The following is a 22,601-nucleotide window of genomic DNA, read 5'->3' on the forward strand; positions in this document are numbered from 1 at the left end:
CCCTTTCCTTCTCCAGGGCATCTTGACCCAGGGATCAAATCTGTCTCCTGTATTGTCAAGCAGATTCTTTACCACTGAGCCACCAGGGAAGCCTGATTGTTCACTGCTAGTACACAAATGCAGAAACTTTTGCATGTTAATCTAATATCTTCTGACCTTGTTAAACTCATTAGTTCTAAGAGCTTTTTTTGCTGATTCCTTGGGTTTTTCTAAGAGGACAATCATGTTATCTTTAAACAGAGGCCATTTAATTTCTTCCTTTTTTGTTTTTTTGTACCTTTGTACCTTTTTTGTTCTTGTTGTTCTTGGCTGATTGCATTAGCAAGGATTGGTTAGAAGTGTTCAGAGTGGACATCATGACTTGTCCCTGACCTTAACATCATTCAGCTGATCATCATTAAGCAGGATGTTAGTTGTGGGGTTTTGGTAGATGCCCTTTATTAGGTTAATTTCTCTTTTATTTCTGATTTTCTTAGTTTTTACCATAAATACTGTCAAAACTTTTTCTGCATCCATTGATATGATCATGTCTTTTTCCCCTTTCTAGTTCAGTTTGGATCTGTGTCAGTCTGTCTTCCATTACGGACTCTTTTCTCTGTCATCTCTATTCTGCTGCTAAGTATGTCCAGTGATTTTTGCTTTTGCATATTTTGTGACTGTATTTTTTAGTTTTAAAAATTCCATTTGGTTCCTTCTAATGTATTACCTATTTTCCTGCTGAGAACTTTTAAGTTTCCATTCAAGAATGGTCACATTTTTTGAAACATTGTTGTAATGCCTACTTTTATAATTCCAACATTTGTGTCATCTTGGGGCACGTTGTCTTGTGGCCTGTTGTCTTTCTCCTTATGAACTATTGAGATTTTCCTAATTTCTACACTTTGTGCAATTCTACATTATATTATGAGATTCTGGATTGAGATTAGGGATGAGTCTGGGATTATATACACAACCTCATGAAATTCCTTTCCTGAGTTTCCTTTTCTGTCACCAGCCTGACACATTCCAGCTCCCAGGGCCCACTCCTCTTCTGGTCTTCTGATTAAGACACCAAGGCTTCAGATTCTCCTCTCTGCTACACACCTAATGGACACACCCACCTCCAGGTCCAAGTAGCAAACAGTGAGAGATGAAAAACAATGAGGATTCTTCTAACAGTTCTCTGACCAGAGATAAATGCTGTCCTCTCTGAGAGGTTTAGATGTTTGCTCAACCACCAGTGTCCTCAGCACAGACATGCCTGAGAGTAACAGGCTGGTCTTATTTAAAAAATCTTGTTTCCTTCCCAAATCTGGCTGCTACCATCATTACTTTTCAGGATCCTCAGGCCACTGTTCCATGCATTCTCTAGGATTTTTAGTCATATTTAGTAGGAGATATAAGGTGTTGTGTGCTTATTCTATAATAGGAACCAGAACAAACAATGGTTAAGTTATTTCCAATGATCACATCCATATAGGATAAACTCTCAAACCAGAAATTTATGAGTATAAAGGAAGAATACTGACTGGAAGCTTCATACGCATCACTTTTCCAATCAAATTTTTGCTTCAATTTTTTATTAAAATTTTTTAACCCACAGAAGTTTACAGAATGACCAATGAACATACTACATCTTCCACAAAGATTCAACAACAGTTGACTAATTTTTTACATATTTATTTTAAAATATGCTACAAACATCATGACTCTTCAAATTTGAAAACTTTGGCATGCATCTCCTAAGAAGAAGGGTACTGTCCTTCATACTTCAACATCATCATAAACATCATACCTCTAGGAAAATTAAATATACTACATCACCTAATATCCATTCTATCTTCGTATTTCCCCATGTCCCCCTAAATGTCTTACAGTTGTTTTGATTTTCTGAATCAGACGCCAAATAAGAATCACACTTTGCATTTGGTTATATCTCAAGTTTCTTAATCTAGATGACTCCGCCCCTTGTTTTATTATATTGGTTTCTTGAAAAGTCCAGACAAGCTATCTTGTACAATAACTCAAACTCTAGACTTGTCTAATTCTTCACTATGTAATTCAGTTTGTTCCTCTATTCCTTGTATTTCTTATAAACAGGAAGATAAGTCTAGATAAGAGATTTAATTAGAGTTCCATTTTTTTTTTTGGCAAGAATACATCACAGGATGATCATGTGTACTTTATATTGCATCTCATCAAGAGTCACATGTCAGCTTGTTCCACTGGTAGAGAAACTCAGTTTAATAGCCAGATTTCTCCATTATAAAGGAATATCTTTCCTCTGTCATTGGTATCTGTGATCTTGACACTGTGTAAATAATGCTTGTTAATTTTTTTCCCACAAAATAGGGTTTTCCCATCCATTGAATGTGCCTAATTTAATTACATTAAGGGTTGTAAAATGGTGATTTTTCTAAATCTATCACTCCGCATACAATGAGGAGATGACATTCTCCAAATAAGTATATAAAGAGCTTTTCTATTTTTTTCTGTTTTTTCTTTATAGGATCATTTTATTTTATTTAGTGTGTTATAACCAATTACTGTGATTATTCTTTTTGATGTTCAAATTGTCCTAAATTTGACCAGTGAGGGCTCCTTTAAATTGGCCCTCACATCCTTCTGACATTATCCCTTTAGTCTTTGAGTTCTTTGTTTCACAAAAAAAGTATTCCAGGCATATCTTATATTTTCCTTGTTCCAAACATATGGAATCAGCCATTTCTTCAAGGAGCCCTACTTCATTTCAGTGAGGAATAGCATTTAGAGAACAAAATCTGCATAATGTGTGGATACTGCTATTGGATAATCAAATGTGATTTTATCTAGAATATCTTGCAAATGGCTCTGTATGATGTTAAAAACTGAGGTCTAAAAGCTTCATTTTCCTTAAGTGCTAAGTTGCTTTAGTCTGACTCTTTGTGACTCTATGGACTGTAACCCACCAGGCTCCTTTGTCCATCAGATTCTCCAGGCAAGAATGCTGGAGTGGGTTGCCAAGCCCTTCTCCAGGGAATCTTCCCAACCCAGGGATCGAACTCAGGGAACATCTCGTAGGTCTCCTGCATTGGCAGGCAGGTTCTTTACCACTAGTGCCACCTGGGAAGCCCCATTTTCCTTATAAACATACTTGAATACGTAAGAAACACCCCCCACCTCACTCCACTTTCTTTGACCATGACACCCAGCTTGAAGGATCTTAGTTCCCTGACCAGGGAAGGAACTTGGGCCCCAGCAGTGAAAACACCATGTTCTAAAAAACTTGACCAGCAGGGAATCCCCCAGAAAACACTTTCTAATGAGCTAAGACAAGTCAAATGCTGAATGCTTGAGTTTAATTCTGAACTCAGGATACAGTTTAGATGTCTCAGAGGGTTCTAGCTAATTTTCATATTAATAGAACAGTTCTTTTGAATGATACCCATTGTGAAAGTAAATATAAAACTGAAGGAAGTAGACCCAGGGGAAAATGAAATCTTTCTGCAAAACATGGAACATGTTTGGATAACTAGTTTATACCAATAATTAGAATGTTTAATAATAAAATACTCATATATCACTTTACATAAAAGAAGTCCTAAAAGATGTGTAACAAAAATAAACAAAAAGGCAATTTTATATGTGAAACACCCAAATGTAATTTCACTATCTGGACCATAGCTAGGTTTTAGGATTTAAGTACAGTTACTATAAAAGCAGTTATAATTAGGGACTCATAAGAAAAAAGGAAAAGATGACTAAGTCAATTATTAAGATTAAAATTGAGGGAGTTATCAAACATAAAAATAAAACAGATTAAACTAATGCAATGTGCCTAACCAGTTTACAAAACAAATAGCTTTGGTACTTGGACTCTTGGGGCCTGAGGTTGTAAATTAACCTATAATTATTACAACCAGAGCTGAAGATCTAGATTCTAGTCTTAATTGTACTCAAAAAGCTCAATTTCTTCATTAGTTAAAATGAAAGACTATAACTAACTAAATTAAAATCTCTCTTGGTGTTAATGAGCTACCAAATATATAATCAGAGTCTGGAAATATATTCCTTTTGCAATATACAAGACAGTATTTGCATGATAGTCTCTTCACTTGCTTCAGTTGACACCAACTTCTCTAAGACTCTGTTCAGCAATGTAGAAGCATATCATATTAAGAAATGATGTAAGAAAAGAAAAGGAAGAGACACCATTGGGCAAAATTTTAATTTTCAAAACTAAATTCTAAATTAATAAAACCAAATTTTTTAATCATCAAAGAATTTTGAAAAAATACAGTCCAAAATTCTCTCTCTATGTATATATACACATGAATACATACATACATTTATGTCTATCACTGGTGGCTCAGGCTACGGTAAAGAATCTGCTTGCTAAGCAAGAGACCCAGGTTTGATCCCTGGATCAGGAAGATCCTCTGGAGAAGGGAATGGCTACCCACTCCAGTAGCCTTGCCTGGAGAATTCCATGGACAGAGGAGCCTGGCAAGCTACAGTCTACAGGGTCGCAAAGAGTCAGACATGACTGAGCAACTAACACACATATACATACATGTATATTTATAAATATAAATTGCTGGTGAGGCAGTTCACAAAAAGTGAGCTTAATTATTTCCATGTGAAAATCTAAATTTAAAGAATTTCTTTTTATCTTTAGCTTCTCTTTATGAAAGACAGCATGTCCTATATTTATCTGCCATTTTAGAAAATAAGGCCCCACACTTATTCACATTATTAATAACTCAGTGACTGCCTTTAAAAGAAAATTCATATTGAAACTTACTGTTAGAAAGGCAACAAAGTCTAATGAAAGAAATAAAACTTATATTCCATTGTTTTCAAAGTTAGGTCTTTTACAATTTTCTGTGAATTTAAAATTTTTATGTTTTTAGAAATCTTAAATTTACTGGTTCTTATAAAATTTGACAAGGCAGTGCTCTTAATATCCGTTGGTCACTTCTACCATTACTTAGTGATAACTAGCATATTTTCTCTAAGAGAAGTAAAAAAAAGGCTTGATCTACCAGAAGCCTGTGCCCTATTTATTATTCTCCTGATTATTCTCCAATGAGAACCCTTAAATTATTTCAGAGATGAATTAAACGTCATAGGACTTATCTCCTCTAAGAAATCTCTGATCCCATATTCTTTCCATTTATAGAGTTTTTCTTTATTGTGAACTTTTTTGTGTCTACAAAGGTTTGATCTGTAACTGTAGGCTTTCCCACATTCCATACATTTATAGAGTTTCTCTCCAGTATGGATTCTCTCATGTTCAGTTAAGAATGAATACTGGCTGAAAGCTTTTCCACACTGATTACACTGATATGGTTTCTCTCCAGTATGGATTCTCTGATGCCTATAAAGGTTAGATTTGCAACCAAAGGCTTTCCCACATTCTCCACATGTGTAAAGTTTTTCTCCAGTATGAATTTTCCGATGGTCATTAAAGGATGAATACTGGTTGAAGGCTTTCCCACATTCATTACATTGATATGGTTTTTGTCCAGTATGAATCCGCTGATGTTCAATAAAGGTTGAGATGCGAGTGAAATTTCTCCCACATTCCAAGCATTTACACAGTTGTTCTCCAGTATGAAGCCTCTGATGTTCAACCAGAGATGTAAACTGGCTGTAACTTTTCCCACATTCATGACATTTATAGGGTTTCTCACCTGTATGGATTTGTTGGTGTCTATGAAGCTTTGCTCTACAATTGAAGGCCTTCTCACATTCTCCACATTTATAGAGTTTTTCTCCAGTATGAATCCTCTGATGTACAGTGAGGGTGGAACACTGGCTAAAAGCTTTACCACAGTCCTTACACTGATAGGGTTTCTCTCCAGTATGCACTCTCAAATGTTTGATAAGGGTTGAACTGCTACTAAATGCTTTCTCACATTGATTACATCTGTAAGGTTTCTCTCCAGTATGAATTCTCTGATGGGCAAGAAGTGATGATCTGTGGCTGAAGGTCTTCCCACACTCATTACATTTGTAAGGTTTCTCACCAGTATGAATTCTCTGGCCTTCAAAAAGATGAAGACTCTGATTGAAGCTTTTTTCACATTCATTGTAAATATGAGGTTTTTCTCCTGGGTAAATCTGGAAACATCTCATTAGATCAATATTCTGTTTAAAATCTCTCCCAAAAGTATAATATACACTGGGTACTCTTTCCATAGGAACATTTTGTCGTCTAATAAGAACTGTATTTATAAATAAGCCTTTCCCTAATTCAAGACTTGTCTGGTTTCCAGCTCCACTGATGGTTTTCTTCTGTGAGGCTACCACTTGCCTGAGAGTTTTTTTCTGTTGCTCTTGTTGTGTCCTGCCCTCAAATTCCAAAGCTTCTCCACACTTGATGTCCAACTTAATGGAGTTTTTCATTATTATTCCTTGAGATGTTTCTCCTGTAGAAATGTCCTGTTTGCAAGGCAATGCTTCTATTTCAGGCCATGTCTTAAAACCTGGAATAAATCAGAATCATGGCTTCTCTGCTAAAAGAGAGTTTGATACCATATAATTTCAAATATGAACTTGAATCTAGAGAAAAACAGGATAGAATGGAAGGAGAAGTAAACAAGAGTAGTGTGGGAGAATATAGTGGACAAATTAACAGTGACAACAAAGATTTTGCCACCTGAGAGAAGTAAAGGCAGGGATCTTTTGAGACTAACAAAAGTCTACAAGAGATGTGAAGTTCTGAAGTATGCCCAAGCCCCAAGCTCAGATCTGAGATCGGGATGGGGAATATATGTAACTCCATGGCTGATTCATGTCAATGTATGACAAAACCCACTACAATATTGTAAAGTAATTAGCCTCCAACTAATAAAAATAAATGAAAAAAAAAAGTGAAAAGATTTAGCTTGAGCTGATTCTAAGAAACTCTGAGTTAAAACTTGGCTTACTTTTATCAATCCAAGATTGAAAATAGATTAAAGTTAGATCACTAATTAGGTAACTGTATGTACTTAAATAAACTATACAAATTAAATAAAATATAGACTATCTATGTTAATAAAATGCATCTGGTTTTAGTAATAAAAATATTTTATTGAAATTAAATAAGAATAAGAAATATAGGCTATAAATCTGTATAAGAATATAGATCTTTCTTAATGGTATCCATGGGAAAGCTAGCAGTTTAGATTTTCAAGGATCAACCAGGTACCTTCTCTCTTTTTACTCTTTCTCACAATATGATCTCCCCTGTCCATTTAGAAACTTACCCTACTACTCTAATCTTATTTCTTTACAAAAGCTCAATTATTTAAGCCTAAATAATCCACCTCTTTCTTCAAATTTCAAAACATATTTTCAAAACATTCAATCACTTAACTTACATATATAAAGTTTGTGAAAATAATTCAAAGTTATTTGTTCAAGGAGAGCAGTAGCTATGTCTTATGATGGTTTGTTAATTCTTTATTGTGTACAAGACAAGTACACAATTAGAATGTCTTAGATAAAAAAATAAAGAATGAATGAGCAGAGTGACCAAGTTGGAAAAATTATTATGAAGGGCAGGTAACCTTGAAAATGAAAAGAGACCTCTCCTCTCTTACTGGACTCCTGAGACTCAGTCATTTATTGAACAAATACTGAATAATTAGCAATGATAATAGAAAAAAAAATAAATGGCCAAACAGTAATAGTTCATTTCTCCATAATCTGAGAAGACTCAACTGCATAATTCAAATTTGAGGTTCAGAAAATGAGGATACAAATATCAACAATATTGGTAAAGAATGGAAGACAGACAATAGAGGTGGGTTGGATTTCAATAGACAAAGAAAAGAGGACACTGTGAGTCAAAAAGAAGGCCTCTTAAAGTCATCTGTGGGGAAAGTAAACCTATTTAGGAGAGGCTTATTGACTAAAGGGAATTTGAGTTGGAACTAGTTAAAATTTTGGTTAAGCACAGTAAGGCCAAATATACAGTTACTAAATAACTATTAGAAGAATTGACAATAATACAGATAACAGAAGTTGCTATAAATTCTTAGATAATAATAAGGCAAAAATGTTTATATTTAGTAAAATGGGCAGCTTGGATCAGAAGAAGGACAGAATGGAATTGAAAAATAATGTGGTTGCAGTGGTCTGGCTGAATTGAGTAACTTGAGCCTCTTCAGCACTGAGTTAATCAGAGAGGTAATTTAATTCAATTAAAACAGAATTTTAAAATTTTTTAAAATATTACTAAATCTATCAGACGCTTGAGGAACAGAATTCAAAGATCTGGCCTCTCCCTTAAATATGCACAATCTTATTGGAAAAATAATTAACATAACTACAATTCATTGTGATAGATACAATAATGAATGTACTCTGACTATGTAGAAAGTGCTGTATGAATGATGGAAAAATTAATGCTGACTGGGAAGCAGGAGGGCTTCCCAGGTGGTGCAGTGGTAAAGACTCTGCCTGCCAATGCAGAAAATGCAAGGGTTCAATCCCTGGGCTGTGAAGATGCCCTGGAGTATGAAAGGGCAACCCACTCTATTATTCTTGCCTGGAAAATTCCACGGACAGAAGAGCCTGGCAGGCTACAGTCCACTGTGTCGCAAAGAGTTGGACACGACTGAGCAAGTAAACAATTGAGGAAAGTAGGAAAGATAAGAAAAACCTACAGATAAGAGTGGCATATTAGGTGGACAAATGGATCTTGAAAGATAAATAGTTTACCAATGGACAAGGTAGAAGAGGTGATTCAAGCTGAAGGAATAACACACAAATGATAGTGAGTATGCAGATGTAGCCAGAACACTGAGATGAAGGGGAAGTGGCCACTGATGAGACCATAAACGCATAGGAAGACAGGCTAAGATGTAGGTTTAATGTCATACTAAGGGATCTTTCTTTACCCCATGGATAATGGAGAAACAATGAAGTCTCTTAAGGTACAGAATAAATACCTGAGTTTCAAAAAGAACACTGTGCTCATGGCATGGAAAATCAGTGAGAAAAAAGAAGCTCAGAGAAGGTAGGTAACTTTCCTATAGCACATGTAAGTAGTGGTAAGGGTAAAGCAAAATTTGGAATGTCTAAATTCAAACCATGATCTTTAACGCTATACTGTGCTACCTGGTGGTGGTGGTGCTGTGTGATCAGTCATGTTCGACTCTTTGTGACTCCATGCACTGTAGCCCACCAGGAAAAACTCGCTTGCTGATCCCTGGACTAGAAAGGCTACAATGGTAATGTTAATAACAGCTGACTGAATATATAATAGTGGGACATGACAATCTAGTCACCAAGAAAATAAGAAATCGGAGACAAAGGAATGTTAATAATACTTTGAAATACATGGATGTTAAAAAAAGACATGAAAAAATTATTTAAAAAATTCAAAATATGGCAGAAGGTGTAAAGTGTTAAAAATCTTTCAGACATGAACATGTGTAAATGCAGATGGAAAAATAAATAACATGAAGATCAAGAGGTGATAGAAGGAAGTGAGTGAGGCTGCAAAAAAAAGGTGGGGTTGGGGGGGCAGGGAAAGAGAATGCAGGGAGTGGTATGAGAAGGAAAATGTCAAGACAAGGACCTTCTTGATGAAAGAAAACCATTACAACTAAGGAGCCTTGTCAGGTGGTCCTGAGCATTTCAATAGGGCTCAGAATTTCCAGGAGAGTTTTCGAACACTCCTCACAACCTGCTTATGTATAAAGACACTTGTGCCCATCCCCCAGTCACTCACTCACCAAGGCAGGCATCTTGAGGGATTTCTCTTTCCACCATGCAGGGATCTTCTCCTTGTTGCAACTGGCAGATCAACTTTGGCATTGAAAATGGAATCCCTGCTCATCAGGAAGGAAATGGAGTTTGAACAGATGGCATGAAAAGCAAGCCCCAAACTCACAAACCAGAACCTACAGGGCAGATAAGACAAGTCTAGAGAGGCAAAGTAGGCAGAATAAGCTCTCTTGAGAGGGACTGAGGCCTTCACGGGGATGGAGCAGGAGGTGGGTCTCGGTTCAGAAACAATATGGGGCCCTGTCAATGAACGCCATGAAGATAGGAGTCCTATGCGTTTTTCAGAATCTAAACTGGGTTCCAATCATAGGAGTAGGAGGGAACTATTAAGGAGGTGGGTGGGAAGAGGGCAGAGGACAAAGCGCAGCATGAAGGGCATCAAAACAAACAGGTACACTTTTAATTCTACGGAGATTTGTCCTTTTCCAGGGCAGAGGACAGAAAGCTCAGACTCTGAACCTCCAAGGGAGCTCTAAAGTCCTCCCAGAGCAGATTCTCCATGACAGGCAAGCCTCCTTACCCAGCGAGACCAGGGTGCTGTAGTTCTCCAGCATCACCTCCCGGTACAGGCTTCTCTGGGCAGCATCCAGGTGCAACCACTCGTCCCGGCTGAAGACCACAGCAACATCCCTAAACGTCACTGACTCCTGTAATGGCAAACCCGTTCCCGTTTACCCAGGAGCATCTTCTCCCCGGAAGACTTGGTAAGAAGGTGACACTGGGATGTGCAGCAACTATCCTGAAAATGTCTCAGGATTCTAAACATTTCAAAGCAACTACTTATGTTACTTTTGGAACCACCCATCAACTAACAAACAAATATTTATCGAGTAACCACTTGGAGCAAAGACACATGGCATGTTTGTAAGGGTATGGGGGAAAAGGGCAAATTTCCTGCCGAGAGGGAATTTATATTGCATCCTGGGATCTGTCAGAGTCCATTTACCTCCTCCTTCCAACTGAAAATCCAAATTAAATGAAAGGAAAAAAGTCAGAGTATGTTTAGAGCAGTGCTGGAAAACTAGGAGAAATATCAGTAGTAGAACATAAATAAAAAGGAATTTCTGAGACATAAAGCAAATAATAAAAATAATATTGGTTAATGTCTATTGATGGACTTCCCTGGTGGCTCAGACGGTAAAGAACCAGCCTGCAGTGCAGGAGACCAGGGTTGGATCCCTGGTCAGAAAGATTCCCGGGAGAAGACAATAGCTACCCACTCCAGTATTCTTGCCTGGAGAATTCCATGGACAGAGGAGCCTGGTGGGCTATAGTCCATGGGGTCACAAAGATGTTAGAGGCTATGATAGAAACTTTTTATACAGTAGCCAATTTAAGTTTCATAGATATTCTATTAGGAAGACACAATAATTAAATAATTTTGCAGATAAAGAAACAGTCCAGAAAGGTTACAAAATTTTTCCTAGCTACTACTGTTTGCGTGGTGGAGCTCCTAAGTGAATTCAGGTAGACAGATCTCTAAGCTATATTGTCAGATGGGTTCCGTTGACTAGAAAAAATTAGAACTAAAGTACTACATAGATGCAAAAGGGAAATGCTGAGAAGGTAAGATTTTCCAAGAGAATCCCAGTCAAACACAAAATGTAAGAAAGCAGACACCAATTTTTTTATGAAAGGACTGAAGGGAGTGACAAACAGTACAAGGCTTAGTGGGTAGTTTTAGAATCTGTCAAAATGTAAAAGGTACATCACTATGACTTTGCATTTCTACTTCTAGGATTCTACTACAAGGAATAATCACACAACTGGGTAGGGATATCTGCTCACAGATGTTCACTAAAACATTACTTGTAAGTTAATGGTTATGGTAGGTTGAATAATAAGCCTGTAAACATTGTACCTATGAAAAATGGGACTTTGAGGATCTGTTGAAGGATTTTGAGTGGGGGGAGCGATTATTCTGGATTATTATCAGAGGGATCTGGTGTAATCATAACAGTCCTTGTAAGAAGGACACAAAAGGGGTTAGAAAGCTATGAAATGATGGAAGCAGAGACTGCAATGATATGCTTTAAAGATGCTTGAAAAGGCCACAGACCAAGGAAGACGGGGGACCACTAGAAGATGAAAACAAGACCAGGAAACAAACTCCCCACCTCTCACCCTAGAGCCAAGGCAGAAAGAATCAGCCCTGCTGAGAACTTGGCCTTAAGTCAGTGAGACTGATTTCACACTTCTGACCTCCACAACTATAGGAGAACAAATTTATGTTGTTTTAGCCACTGGATGTTATAATTTGTCATAGCAACAATGGAAACTAATACAATGGTGAAATTTTCAAGACAACCTACATTATCTATCAATAAAGGAACAGATAAGCAATTTATACTGCATTTAGCCCATGAAATGTTATAAAGCCATTAAACAGAATGAGGTAGATTTGTATGCCTGACACTGGAATTTGACTGTGATATATTATCGATTCATATGAAAAAGCAAGCTCCCAGTCAATATGTGTTGAAAAGTATTTTATCTGTATATGCATAGGTGCATACAAAAATATCTGGAAGAAAACAACAAGCTGTTCCAGATTATTCTTTGATATTTTAGAGAGGGACAGAATGGCAATCTACCACTTATATCCTTCATTAAGCTTACATTTTTTACAGGGTGTATGTTTGTTTTGACATTTTTTAAGATTCCACTTTAATTTACATATTCACTTTTTAGCTTTGCATTTTTGGTGGCTGCTGAGAATCATAATATACATCCTTAGTTCTTCACAGCATATTTAGAGCTAATATATGATTTCACACAGGAGGTAAAAAACCTTGCAAACACATGGTTCTTCTTCATGCTGTAGTTGTTACAAAGTTATTACAAAGACATTCCCAGATCATAAAGTAGACAGGACTCATCAGGTAACTCTGAGACTGCTCATGGAAGGCAAACAGTTCAATTTTGTACTGTTTGTTGTACAAACAGCACAATTTTGTAGTTGTTATTTGGTCGTTAAGTTGACTCTTTCTCAAGCACACGATTCCTCTGTCAGGCTCCTCTGTCCTCCTGTCAGTGTCCTCTGTCCATGGAATTTCCCAGGCAAGAATACTGAAGAGGGTTGCCATTTCCTTCTTCAGGGAATATTCCTGACCCAGGGATCAAACCTGCATCTCCTGAATTGGCAGGTGGATTCTTGACCACTGAGTCACCTGGGAAGCCCAAAGGGTACAATGCAGCAAAATAAAAACTGTGTAGGAAAGTACTGGATGTCAGAGATGCTTCATGAGTCTCCTTATTTGCATGCACAGACCATGCTGTGTCATTGGATCTATTAACAGATGAGAATTCTTGGTTTGGGGGTGCTCAAAGGAGAAACGCTCAGCAGGGGCTTTTTATGCATCAAGCAAGGCTTGACATACCATATAAGCCAGGTGCAAATCAAGTGAAGATGACCCTGAGGGTGGTCAGTGGCATGTAAAGAGTACATCCAGGGCTTCCCTGGTTGCTCAGTGGAAAAGAATCTGCCTGCCAATGCAGGAGACACAGGTTCAGGCCCTGAGCCAGGAAGCTCCCACATGCCTAAGAGCAACTAAGCTTGTGCACAACTATTGAACCTGTGCTCTGGAAGCTGGGAGCTGCAACTCCTGAGCCCACACGCTGTAACTATTGAAGCCCTCATGCCCTAGAGCCTGGGCTGTGCAGCAAGAGAAGCCTGCAACTAGAGGGCAGCCCCAACACTCCACAGCTAGAGCAAAGTCCATGCAGCAACAAAGATGCCATACAGTCAAAGAAAGAAAGAAAACTATAAAAGATAAAATAAAACGAGAGCACATCCATTGCCCTTATCTTGGCCAGGAATCAAAAGACAGCCATCCGGGCATCCCTGGAGACAAAACTTTTCCAGTCCAGACCTTAGTGAATTCTATATTCACAGTTGTCGTATACATTACATCCACTTACATGATAAACTCCATAACACAACATTATATTTTTGCTTTAAATAATCATATGCATATCAAAGAAACTGACTACAAAAAATTAGTTATATATTTCTATAGTACATATATTTATCCAGACAGCCACCACTTTTAATACTCTTAATTTCATTCTTAAGATTACATTAACTTGAAGAACTTCCTTTAGCATATCTTATACTGCAGAACTGCTGATGATGAATTAGCTTTGTTTTCTTTTATCTGAAAATGCCTTTATTTTACCTTCATTCTTGAAGAATATTTTCATTGTTTATAGAATTTGGGGTTGACAGGGTTTTTCTTTCAGCATATAAAACATCATTATTGTTTTCTGGCCACTGATGTCTCTAATGAAGAGCCAGTGGGCATTCAGATATCGATTCTATGTATATAACATGGTTTTTCCCCCATCTGCTTTAAAATCTTTGGTTTTTGGTGCTTGTCTATGACTTCTCTGCCTGATATTATTGGCACCATCTACAAACGGCTGTTCAGTGCTTAAAATGTGGCTAGTTTGAATTGTTATGTGCTATTTATATAAAATACACACCAGAATATTTACTAGAAAATATTTATATATATATATACACACATACATATATACATATGATACCTCAATAATTTAATGCTCATAACATGTGGAAATGTGAGATGTATGAATGTGACAGCTGGACCATAAAGAAGGTTGAGTGCCAAAGAATTGATGCTTTCAAACTGTGGTGCTGGAGAAGACTCCTGACAGTCCCTTGGACAGCAAGGAGATCCAACTAGTCAATCCTAAAGGAAATCAACCATGAATATTCATTGGAAGGACTGATGCTGAAGCTGAAGCTTCAATACTTTGGCCACCTGATTTGAAGAGCCAACTCACTGGAAAAGACCCTGATGCTGGCAAAGACTGAAGGCAGGAGGAGAAGGGGATGGCAGAGGATGAGATGGTTGGATGCAGTCACTGACTCAATGGACAAGAGTTTGAGCAAACTCCAGGAGATAGTGAAGGACAGGCAAGGCTGGTGTGCTACAGTCCATGGGATTGCAAAGAGTCAGACACAACTGAGCAACAACAACACATGTTGAAACAATAAGATTTTGGGTATACTGGGTCAAGTAAAATATTTATTAAAATTAATCTGCTTCTGTTTATTTTTTACTGTGACTACAAGAAAGATTATTTTTTTAATTGAAGTACAGTTGATTTACAGTGTTGTGCCAATCTCTGATGTACAGGAAAGTGACTGAGTTATACACACATAGACAGTCTTTTTTAATATTCTCTTCCATTATGGTTTATTATAGGATGTGGAATATAGTTCCCTGTGCTATACAGTAGGACCTTGTTGTTTATCCATCCTATATATAACAGTTTACATCTGCTAATTCCAAACTCCCAGTCCTTCCCTCCCACATCCTCCTCCCCTTGGCATCCACAAGTCTGTTCTCTATGAGTCTGCTGCTGTTTTGTATATTGGTTCATTTGTGCTCTATTTTAGATTTCACATCAAAATGGTATCGTATGACATTTGTCTTTCTCTTTTTGACTTACTTTACTTGGTATGTTAATCTCTAGTCACATCCACGATGCTGCAGATGGTATTATTACCTTCTTTTTACAGCTGAGTAACATTCTACTGTATGTACGTATACACAGACAGACACACACCACATCTTTACCCACTCATCTGTCAATGGATGTTTAGGTTATTTCCAGTCTTGGCTGTTGGGAATAGTGCTGCCATGAACACAGGGGGGCATGTATCTTCTTAAATTACAATTTTGTCTGGGTATATGCCCAGGAGTGGGACTGCTGGATCATACAGTAATTCTATTTTTAGTTTTCTGAGGAACCGCTACACTGTTTTCCACAGTGGCTGCATCAACTTACATTCCCACCAACACTGTAGGAGGGTTCCCTTTTCTCCACACCCTCTCCATCATCTGTAGACCTTTTTGCCACTTTAGTTTTTAATTGAAGGATGACTGCCTTACAGAATTTTGTTGCTTTCTGTCAAACATCAACAAGAATCACCCATGTCCCTCCCTCCCAAACCTCCCTCCCATCTTCCTCCCCGTCCCACCCATCTAGAGTGTCACGGAGCCCCTGTTTGAGTTCCCGAGTCACACAGTGAATTCCCGCTCGCTATCTATTTTACATATGGTATTGTGAGTTTCCATGTCACTCTCTCCATACACCTCACCCTCTCTCCCCCTCCCCTAGTGTCCATAGATCAGCTCTCTATGTCTGTTTCTCCACTGTTGCCCTGCAAGTAAATTCATCGGTACCATCTTTCTAGACTCCATATATATGTGTCAGTACACAATATTTACATTTCTCTTTCTGACTTACTTCACTCTGTATAATAGGCTCTAGGTTCGTCCACGTCATTAAAACTGACTCAAATGTGTTCCTTTTTTATGGCTGAGTAATATTCCATTGTATATATTTACCACAGCTTCTTTATCCATCATCTGTCCATGAACATCTAGGTTGCTTCCATATTCTAGCTATTGTAAACAGTGCTGCAATGAACACTGGGGTTCATGTGTCTTTTTCAACTTTGTTTTCCTCAGGGTATATGCCTAGGAGTGGGATTGCTGGGTCATATGGTGATTTTATTCCTAGTTTTTTAAGGTATCTCCATACCATCTCCCATAATGGCTGTACCAATTTACATTCACACCAGCAATGCAAGAGGGTTCCCTTTTCTCCACACCCTCTCCAGCATTTATTGCTTGTAGATTTTTTGATGGCAGCCATTCTGACCAGAATTGATGCTTTGGAACTGTGGTGTTGGAGAAGACTCTTGAGAGTCCCTTGGACTGCAAGGAGATCCAACCAGTCCATTCTAAAGGAGACCAGTCCTGCGTGTTCATTGGAAGGACTGATGTTGAAGCTGAAACTCCAATACTTTGGCCACCTTATGCGAAAAGCTGACTTATCAGAAAAGATCCTGATGCTGGGAAAGATTGAGGGCAAGAGGAGAAGGGGACGACAGAGGATGAGATGGTTGGATGGCATCACCAACTCAATGGACATGGGTTTGTGTGGACTCCGGGAGTTGGTGATGGACAGGGAGGCCTGGCGTGCTGTGGTTCGTGGGGTCGCAAAGAGTCTGACACGACTGAGCGACTGAACTGAACTGAACTAATTCTGACCAGCATGAGATGGTATCACATTGTGGTTTTGATTTGCATCTCTCTGATAATGAATGATGTTGAGCATCTTTTCATGTGTTTGTTAGCTAACTGTATGTCTTCTTTGGAGAAATGTGTTTAGATTTTTTTCCCACTTTTTAATTGGGTTGTTTTTTTGATTTTGAGTTGTATGAGCTGCTTGCATATTTTGGAAATTAATTCTTTGTCAATTGTCTCCTTTGCTATTATTTTCTCCCATTCTGAGGGTTGTCTTTTCACCATGTTTGTAGTTTCCTTTGCTGTGCAAAAGCTTTTAAGTTTAATTAGGTTCCACTTATTTATTTTTGCTTTTATTTCCATTACTCCAGGAGGTGGGTCATGGAAGATCTTACTTTGATTTATGTCATAGAGTGTTCTGCCTATGTTTTCCTCTAAGAGTTTTATAGTTTCTGTTCTTATATTTAGGGCTTTAATCCATTTTGAGTTTATCTTTGTGTATGGTGTTAGGAAGTGTTCTGATTTCATTCTTTTGCACATAGCTGTCCAGTTTTCCCAGCACCATTTATTGAAGAGGCTATCTTTGCCCCATTGTATATTCCTGCCTCCTTTGTAAAAAACAAAGTACCCCTATGTGTGTGGGTTTACCTCTGGGCTCTCTATCTCATTCCACTGGTCTATATTTCTGTTTTGTACCAGTACCATACTGTCTTGATGACTAGGGTTTGTAGTATAGTCTGAAGTCAGGAAGGTTGATTCCTCCAATTCCATTCTTTCTCAAGACTGCTTTGGCTGTTCAGGGTCTTTTTGTGTTTCCATATAAATTGTGGGCTTCCCTGGTAGAGATGGTAGAGAATCTGCCTGCAATGAGGAAGACCTGGGTTCAATCCCTGGATTGGGAAGATCCCTTGTAGGAGGGCATGGCAACGCATTCCAGTATTCTTGCCTGGAGAATCCTCATGGATGGAGGAACCTGGCAGGCTATAGTTTATCGTGTTGCAGAGTCAGACATGACTGAGCGACTAAGCACACATGAATTGTGAAAGTTTTTGTTTTAGGTCTGTGAAAAATGCCATTGGTAATTTGATAGAGATCACATTGAATCTGCAGAGTGCATTTGGTAGTATAGTTACTTTCACAATATTGATTCTTCCTACCCAGGAACATGGAATCTCTCTCCATCTTTGATTTCTTTCATCAGTGTCTTATAATTTTCTGTATACAGTTGTTTTGTCTCCTTAGGCAGGTTTATTCCTAGATATTTTATTCTTTTCACTGCAATGGTGAATGGGATTGATTCCTTAATTTCTCTTTCTGATTTTTCATTATCAGTATATAGGAATGCAAGTGATTTCTGTGTGTTGACCTTGTATCCCATGATTTTGCTGAATTCACTGATTAGCTCTAGTATTTTTCTGATAGTTTCTTTTGGGTTTTCTATGCATACTATCATGTCATCTGCAAACAGTGAGAGTTTTACTTCTTCTTTTCTGACCTGGATTCCTTTTATTTCTTTTTCTTCTCTAATTACCATAGCTAGGACTTCCAACACTATGTTGAATAATAGTGGTGAGAATGGACACCCTTGTCTTGTTCTTGATCTTAGAGGGAATGCTTTTAGTTTTTCACCACTGAGAATGTTTGCTGTGGGCTGATCATATTTGGTCTTTACTATGTTGAGGTAGGTTCCTTCTATGCCTGCTTTTTTGACAGGTTTTTATCATAAATGGGTGCTGAATTTTGTCAAAGGCTTTTTTTTGCTTCTATTGAGATGATCATATCGTTTTCATCTTTTAGTTTGTTAATATGGTGTATCACACTGATTGAGTTACATATATTTAAGAATCCTTGCATCCCCTAGAATAAACCCAACTTGATCTTGGTGTATGAGCTTTTTAATGTGTTGCTGAGTTTTGTTTGCTAGAATTTTCTTGAGGATCTTTGCATCTATATTCATCAGTGATATTGGTCTATAATTTAATTTTTTTGTATTGTCTTTGCCTGGTTTTAGTATCAGGGTGATGGTGGCCTCATAGAATTAGTTTGGAAGTATTCCTTACTCTGCAACTTTTTGGAAGAGTTTCAGAAAAATAGGCATTAGCTCTTCTCTAAATGTCTGACAGAATTCCTTTGTGAAGCCATATGGCCCTGGACTTTTGTTTTGGGGGAGATCTCTGATGACAGTTTTTACTTCAGTGTTTGTAACTGGCTTGTTCATAATATCTATTTCTTCCTGGTTCAGTCTTGGGAGCTTGAACTTTTCTAAGAATCTGTCCCTTTCTTCTTGGTTGTCCATTTTATTAGTATATACTTGCTCATAATATCCTCTTAAGATCCTTTGTATTTCTGTTTGCCTGTTGTAAGCTCTCCTTTTTCATTTCTAATTTTGTTGATTTGATTTTTCTCTTTTTTACCTTGATAAGTCTGGCTAGTGATTTGTTAATTTTGTTTATCTTCTCAAAGAACCAGCTTTTAGTTTTATTAATCTTTGCCACTGTTTCCTTCATTTCTTTTTCATTTATGTCTGCTCTGATCTTTATGGTTTCTTTCCTTCTACTAATTTTGGGGTTTTTGTTTTTTTCCAGTTGTTTTAGGTTTTAAGTTAGGTTGTCTATTCTATGTTTCTCTTGTTTCTTGAGGTATGATTGTACTGCTATAAACTTCCCTCTTAGAACTGCTTTTGCTGAATCCTACAGGTTTGGGTCATCGTGTTTTCATTGTCATTTGTTTCTAGGAATCTTTTTATTTCCCTTCTTATACTTTCAGTGACCTCTTTGTTATTTAGTAATGTATTATTTAATCTCCATGAGTTTGTGTTCTTTGCATGTCTTTTTCTGGGGTCTCATAGCGTTGTGGTCAGAGAAGATACTTGATATAATTTCAACTTTCTTAAATTTACTGAGGCTTGATTCATGGCCCAAGATGTGGTCTATCCTGGAGAATGTTCCATGTGCACTTGAGAAGAAAGTGTATTCTTCTGCATTTGGATAGAAAGCCCTGAAGATATCAATTAGGTCCATTTGGTCTAATGTTTCATTTAAGGTTTGTGTTTCCTTATTGATTCTCTGTTTTGATGATCTGTCCATTGGTGTTAAATGGGGTGTTAACATCCCCTACTATTATTGTATTATTGTCGATTTCCCCTCTTATGCCTGTTAGTGTTTGCTTTATGTATTGAGGTGCTCCTATGTTGGGTGAATAAATATTTACAATTGTTATGTCTTCTTCTTGGATTGATCCTTTGATCATTATGTGGTGTACTTCTTTGTCTCTTATAATATTTATTTTAAAGTCTATTTTTGTCTGAAATAACGATTGCCACTCCAGCTTTCTTTTAGTTTCCATTCACCTGGAGTATTTTTTCCACAGTTTTACTTTCAATCTGTATGTGTTTCTAGGTCTGAAATGGATCTGCTGTAGGCAGCATATATATGGGTCTTGCTTTTGTATTTGAACATTCAGTCAGTCTGTATCTTTTGGCTGGTGCATTTAATTCATTTACATTTAAGGTAATTATTGATATATATGTTCCTATTGGCATTTTCTTGATTGTTTTGGGTTTGTTTTTGTAGGTCTTTCCTTTCTCTTGTGTTTACTGTCTATGTAAGATCCTTTAGTATTTGTTGGAAGGCTGATTCAGTGGTGCCAAATTCTCTTAACTTTTGTTGTCTATAAAGCTTTTGATTCCTCCATCAATTCTGAGTGAGATCTTTGCTGGGTATACTAATCTTGGTTGTAGTTTTTTTTTTTTTTCTTTCAGTACTTTAAATATACCCTGCCATTCCCTTCTGTCCTGCAGAATTTCTGCTGAAAGATCTGCTGTTAACTGTATGGGTTTTCCCTCATATGTTACTTGTTGCTTTTCCCTTGCTGCGTTTAATATTCTTTCTTTATGCTTAATCTCTGTTAGCTTGATTAATATGTGTCTCAGTGTGTTTCTCCTTGGGTTTATCCTATAAGGGACTCTCTGCACTTCTTGCACTTGATTGACTATTTCCTTTCCAATGTTGGGGAAGTTTTCAACTATAATTTCTTGAAAAATTTTCTCAGTGCTTTTGTTTTTTTCTTCTCCCTCTGGGGCCCCTATAACTCGGAGGCTGGCGTGTTTAATATTGTCCCAAAGGTCTCTGAAGTGAAGTGAAAGTCGCTCAGCTGTGTCTGACTCTTTGCGACCCCATGGAGTATACAGTCCATGGAATTCTCCAGGCCAGAATACTGGAGTAGGTAGCCACTGCTTCTCCAGGGAATCTTCCCAACCCAGGGATTGAACCCAGGTCTCCCACATTGCAGGGGATTCTTTACCAGCTGGGCCACCAGGGGAGCCCAAAGTTCTCTGAGGTTATCAATTTTTTTTCACTCTTCTTCCTTTATTCTGCTCTTCAGCAGTTATTTCCACCATTCTATCTTCCTGCTCACTTATCCCTTCTTCTGCCCCAGTTATTCTGCTACTGGTTCCTTCTTGAGTATTTTTAACTGAAGTAATTGTGTTACTCACTTGTTTGCTTATTCTTAATTTCTTCTATGTCCTTGGTGATTGTTTTAACTGTGTTAATTGTTTCTTGCATTTTCTCCATTCTATTTTCACGTCTTTGGAGCATCTTTACTATCATTATTCTGAATTCTCTTTCAGGTAAATCGCTTATTTGCTCTTTGTTTATTTGGTCTTGTGAGTTTCTATCTTGTTCTTTCATTTGTGCTGTATTTCTCCATCGTTTCATTTTTTTCCCTAACTTGCTCCAATTGAGGTCTCCCAGGCTTTAGGGTTGTATTCCTTCTTCCTTTTGGTTTTTTCCCTTGGAGGGAAAGGTTGGTTGAGTGGTTCATGTTGACTTCTTGTTAAGGGTGACTTGTGCCTGTGTTCTAGTGGGAGATCAGCACATCAAGCAGGTAATTATAGAAATAATGGGACATATACACACACTTCCAAACACACAGTTATAACCAAAGTATTCTAAGGAAAAGAGTACAGGAGATTGACTGGGTGAACAAGGAAAACCAAAAGTGATATCGATCAATTAAAAGCAGAGCTAACTAAAGCTCAATCTGGAAAGCTGAGCCTGAGCAGAGTGCAAACTAGGGAACACAGCAAAGAAAGCTCAGCAATTTAGCTTACTTGGTGAGAAAAGAAAGAGTGAATGAAAAACAGGAGAAGAAAAAGGAGGGAAAAAAGAGGAGAAGGCAGAGAAAAGAAAAGGAAGGGGTGGAGAAGAAGGTTAAAAAAAGAGAAAAGAAAAACATAGAAAAGCAAAGATAAATAGACATGTGAAAAAGATTTATATATAATCAAGATTAGCTACAATATTTATATATATTAACTACAATATTTATATATATTCAGGATTAGCTGGTAAAGAACTATAAGAAAGGCAGTTGAATATATTTAAAAAAATCACAAAAATCACAAAAAGGTGAAAAAAAAAAGAAAAGAAAATCTTAAAATGATTTTTTTTTTAAATGAGAAAAACAAAGAGGAAAACTCCACAGCCCCGCAAAAGGCTAATGTGAAGGTAGAAATACCTTCTTTCGGCTCCCCAGGCCCACCCTCTGCACGCCCTGGTTTGTGTGCACTGGAGAGGTTTGTATGCCACGCCTTTCTTGGCAACCTGGGCATGCCCTCTGCACCCCGCGGTTTGTGTGCACTGGAGAGGTTTGTATGTTGTGCCACTCAGCTCCCCAGGCCTGCCCTCTGCACCGCAAGGGTTGTGTGTGCTGGAGAGGTTTGTATGCTGCCCCTCTCTAGGCAACCCGGCCTGCCTTCTGTGCTGTGGGGCTTCTATGGGCTTTCCTCAGTTC

At 37.7% G+C, this 22,601-nt stretch overlaps 1 protein-coding gene across 2 annotated transcripts in view; it reads right to left on the reverse strand.

Annotated features, from left to right (window-relative positions):
* Positions 1–705: 705 nt before the first annotated feature.
* ZNF354C (zinc finger protein 354C) overlaps positions 706–22,601 on the reverse strand; it is a 47,541-nt gene continuing 25,645 nt past the window's right edge. The window contains exons 3-5 of one of the 2 annotated variants that reach the window (XM_061149664.1): positions 10,265–10,391; positions 9,693–9,788; positions 706–6,449 (exon numbers count right to left, since the gene is read on the reverse strand). In XM_061149664.1, the coding sequence (XP_061005647.1) occupies positions 5,062–6,449; positions 9,693–9,788; positions 10,265–10,391 (1,611 nt within the window). In that variant the 3' untranslated portion in view covers positions 706–5,061. The remainder of the gene's footprint in view (positions 6,450–9,692; positions 9,789–10,264; positions 10,392–22,601) is intronic. The other variant, XM_061149665.1, reaches the window with a different exon arrangement.

This window comes from Dama dama, chromosome 9 (genome assembly GCF_033118175.1).
Source record: "Dama dama isolate Ldn47 chromosome 9, ASM3311817v1, whole genome shotgun sequence".
Lineage (NCBI taxonomy): Eukaryota > Metazoa > Chordata > Mammalia > Artiodactyla > Cervidae > Dama > Dama dama.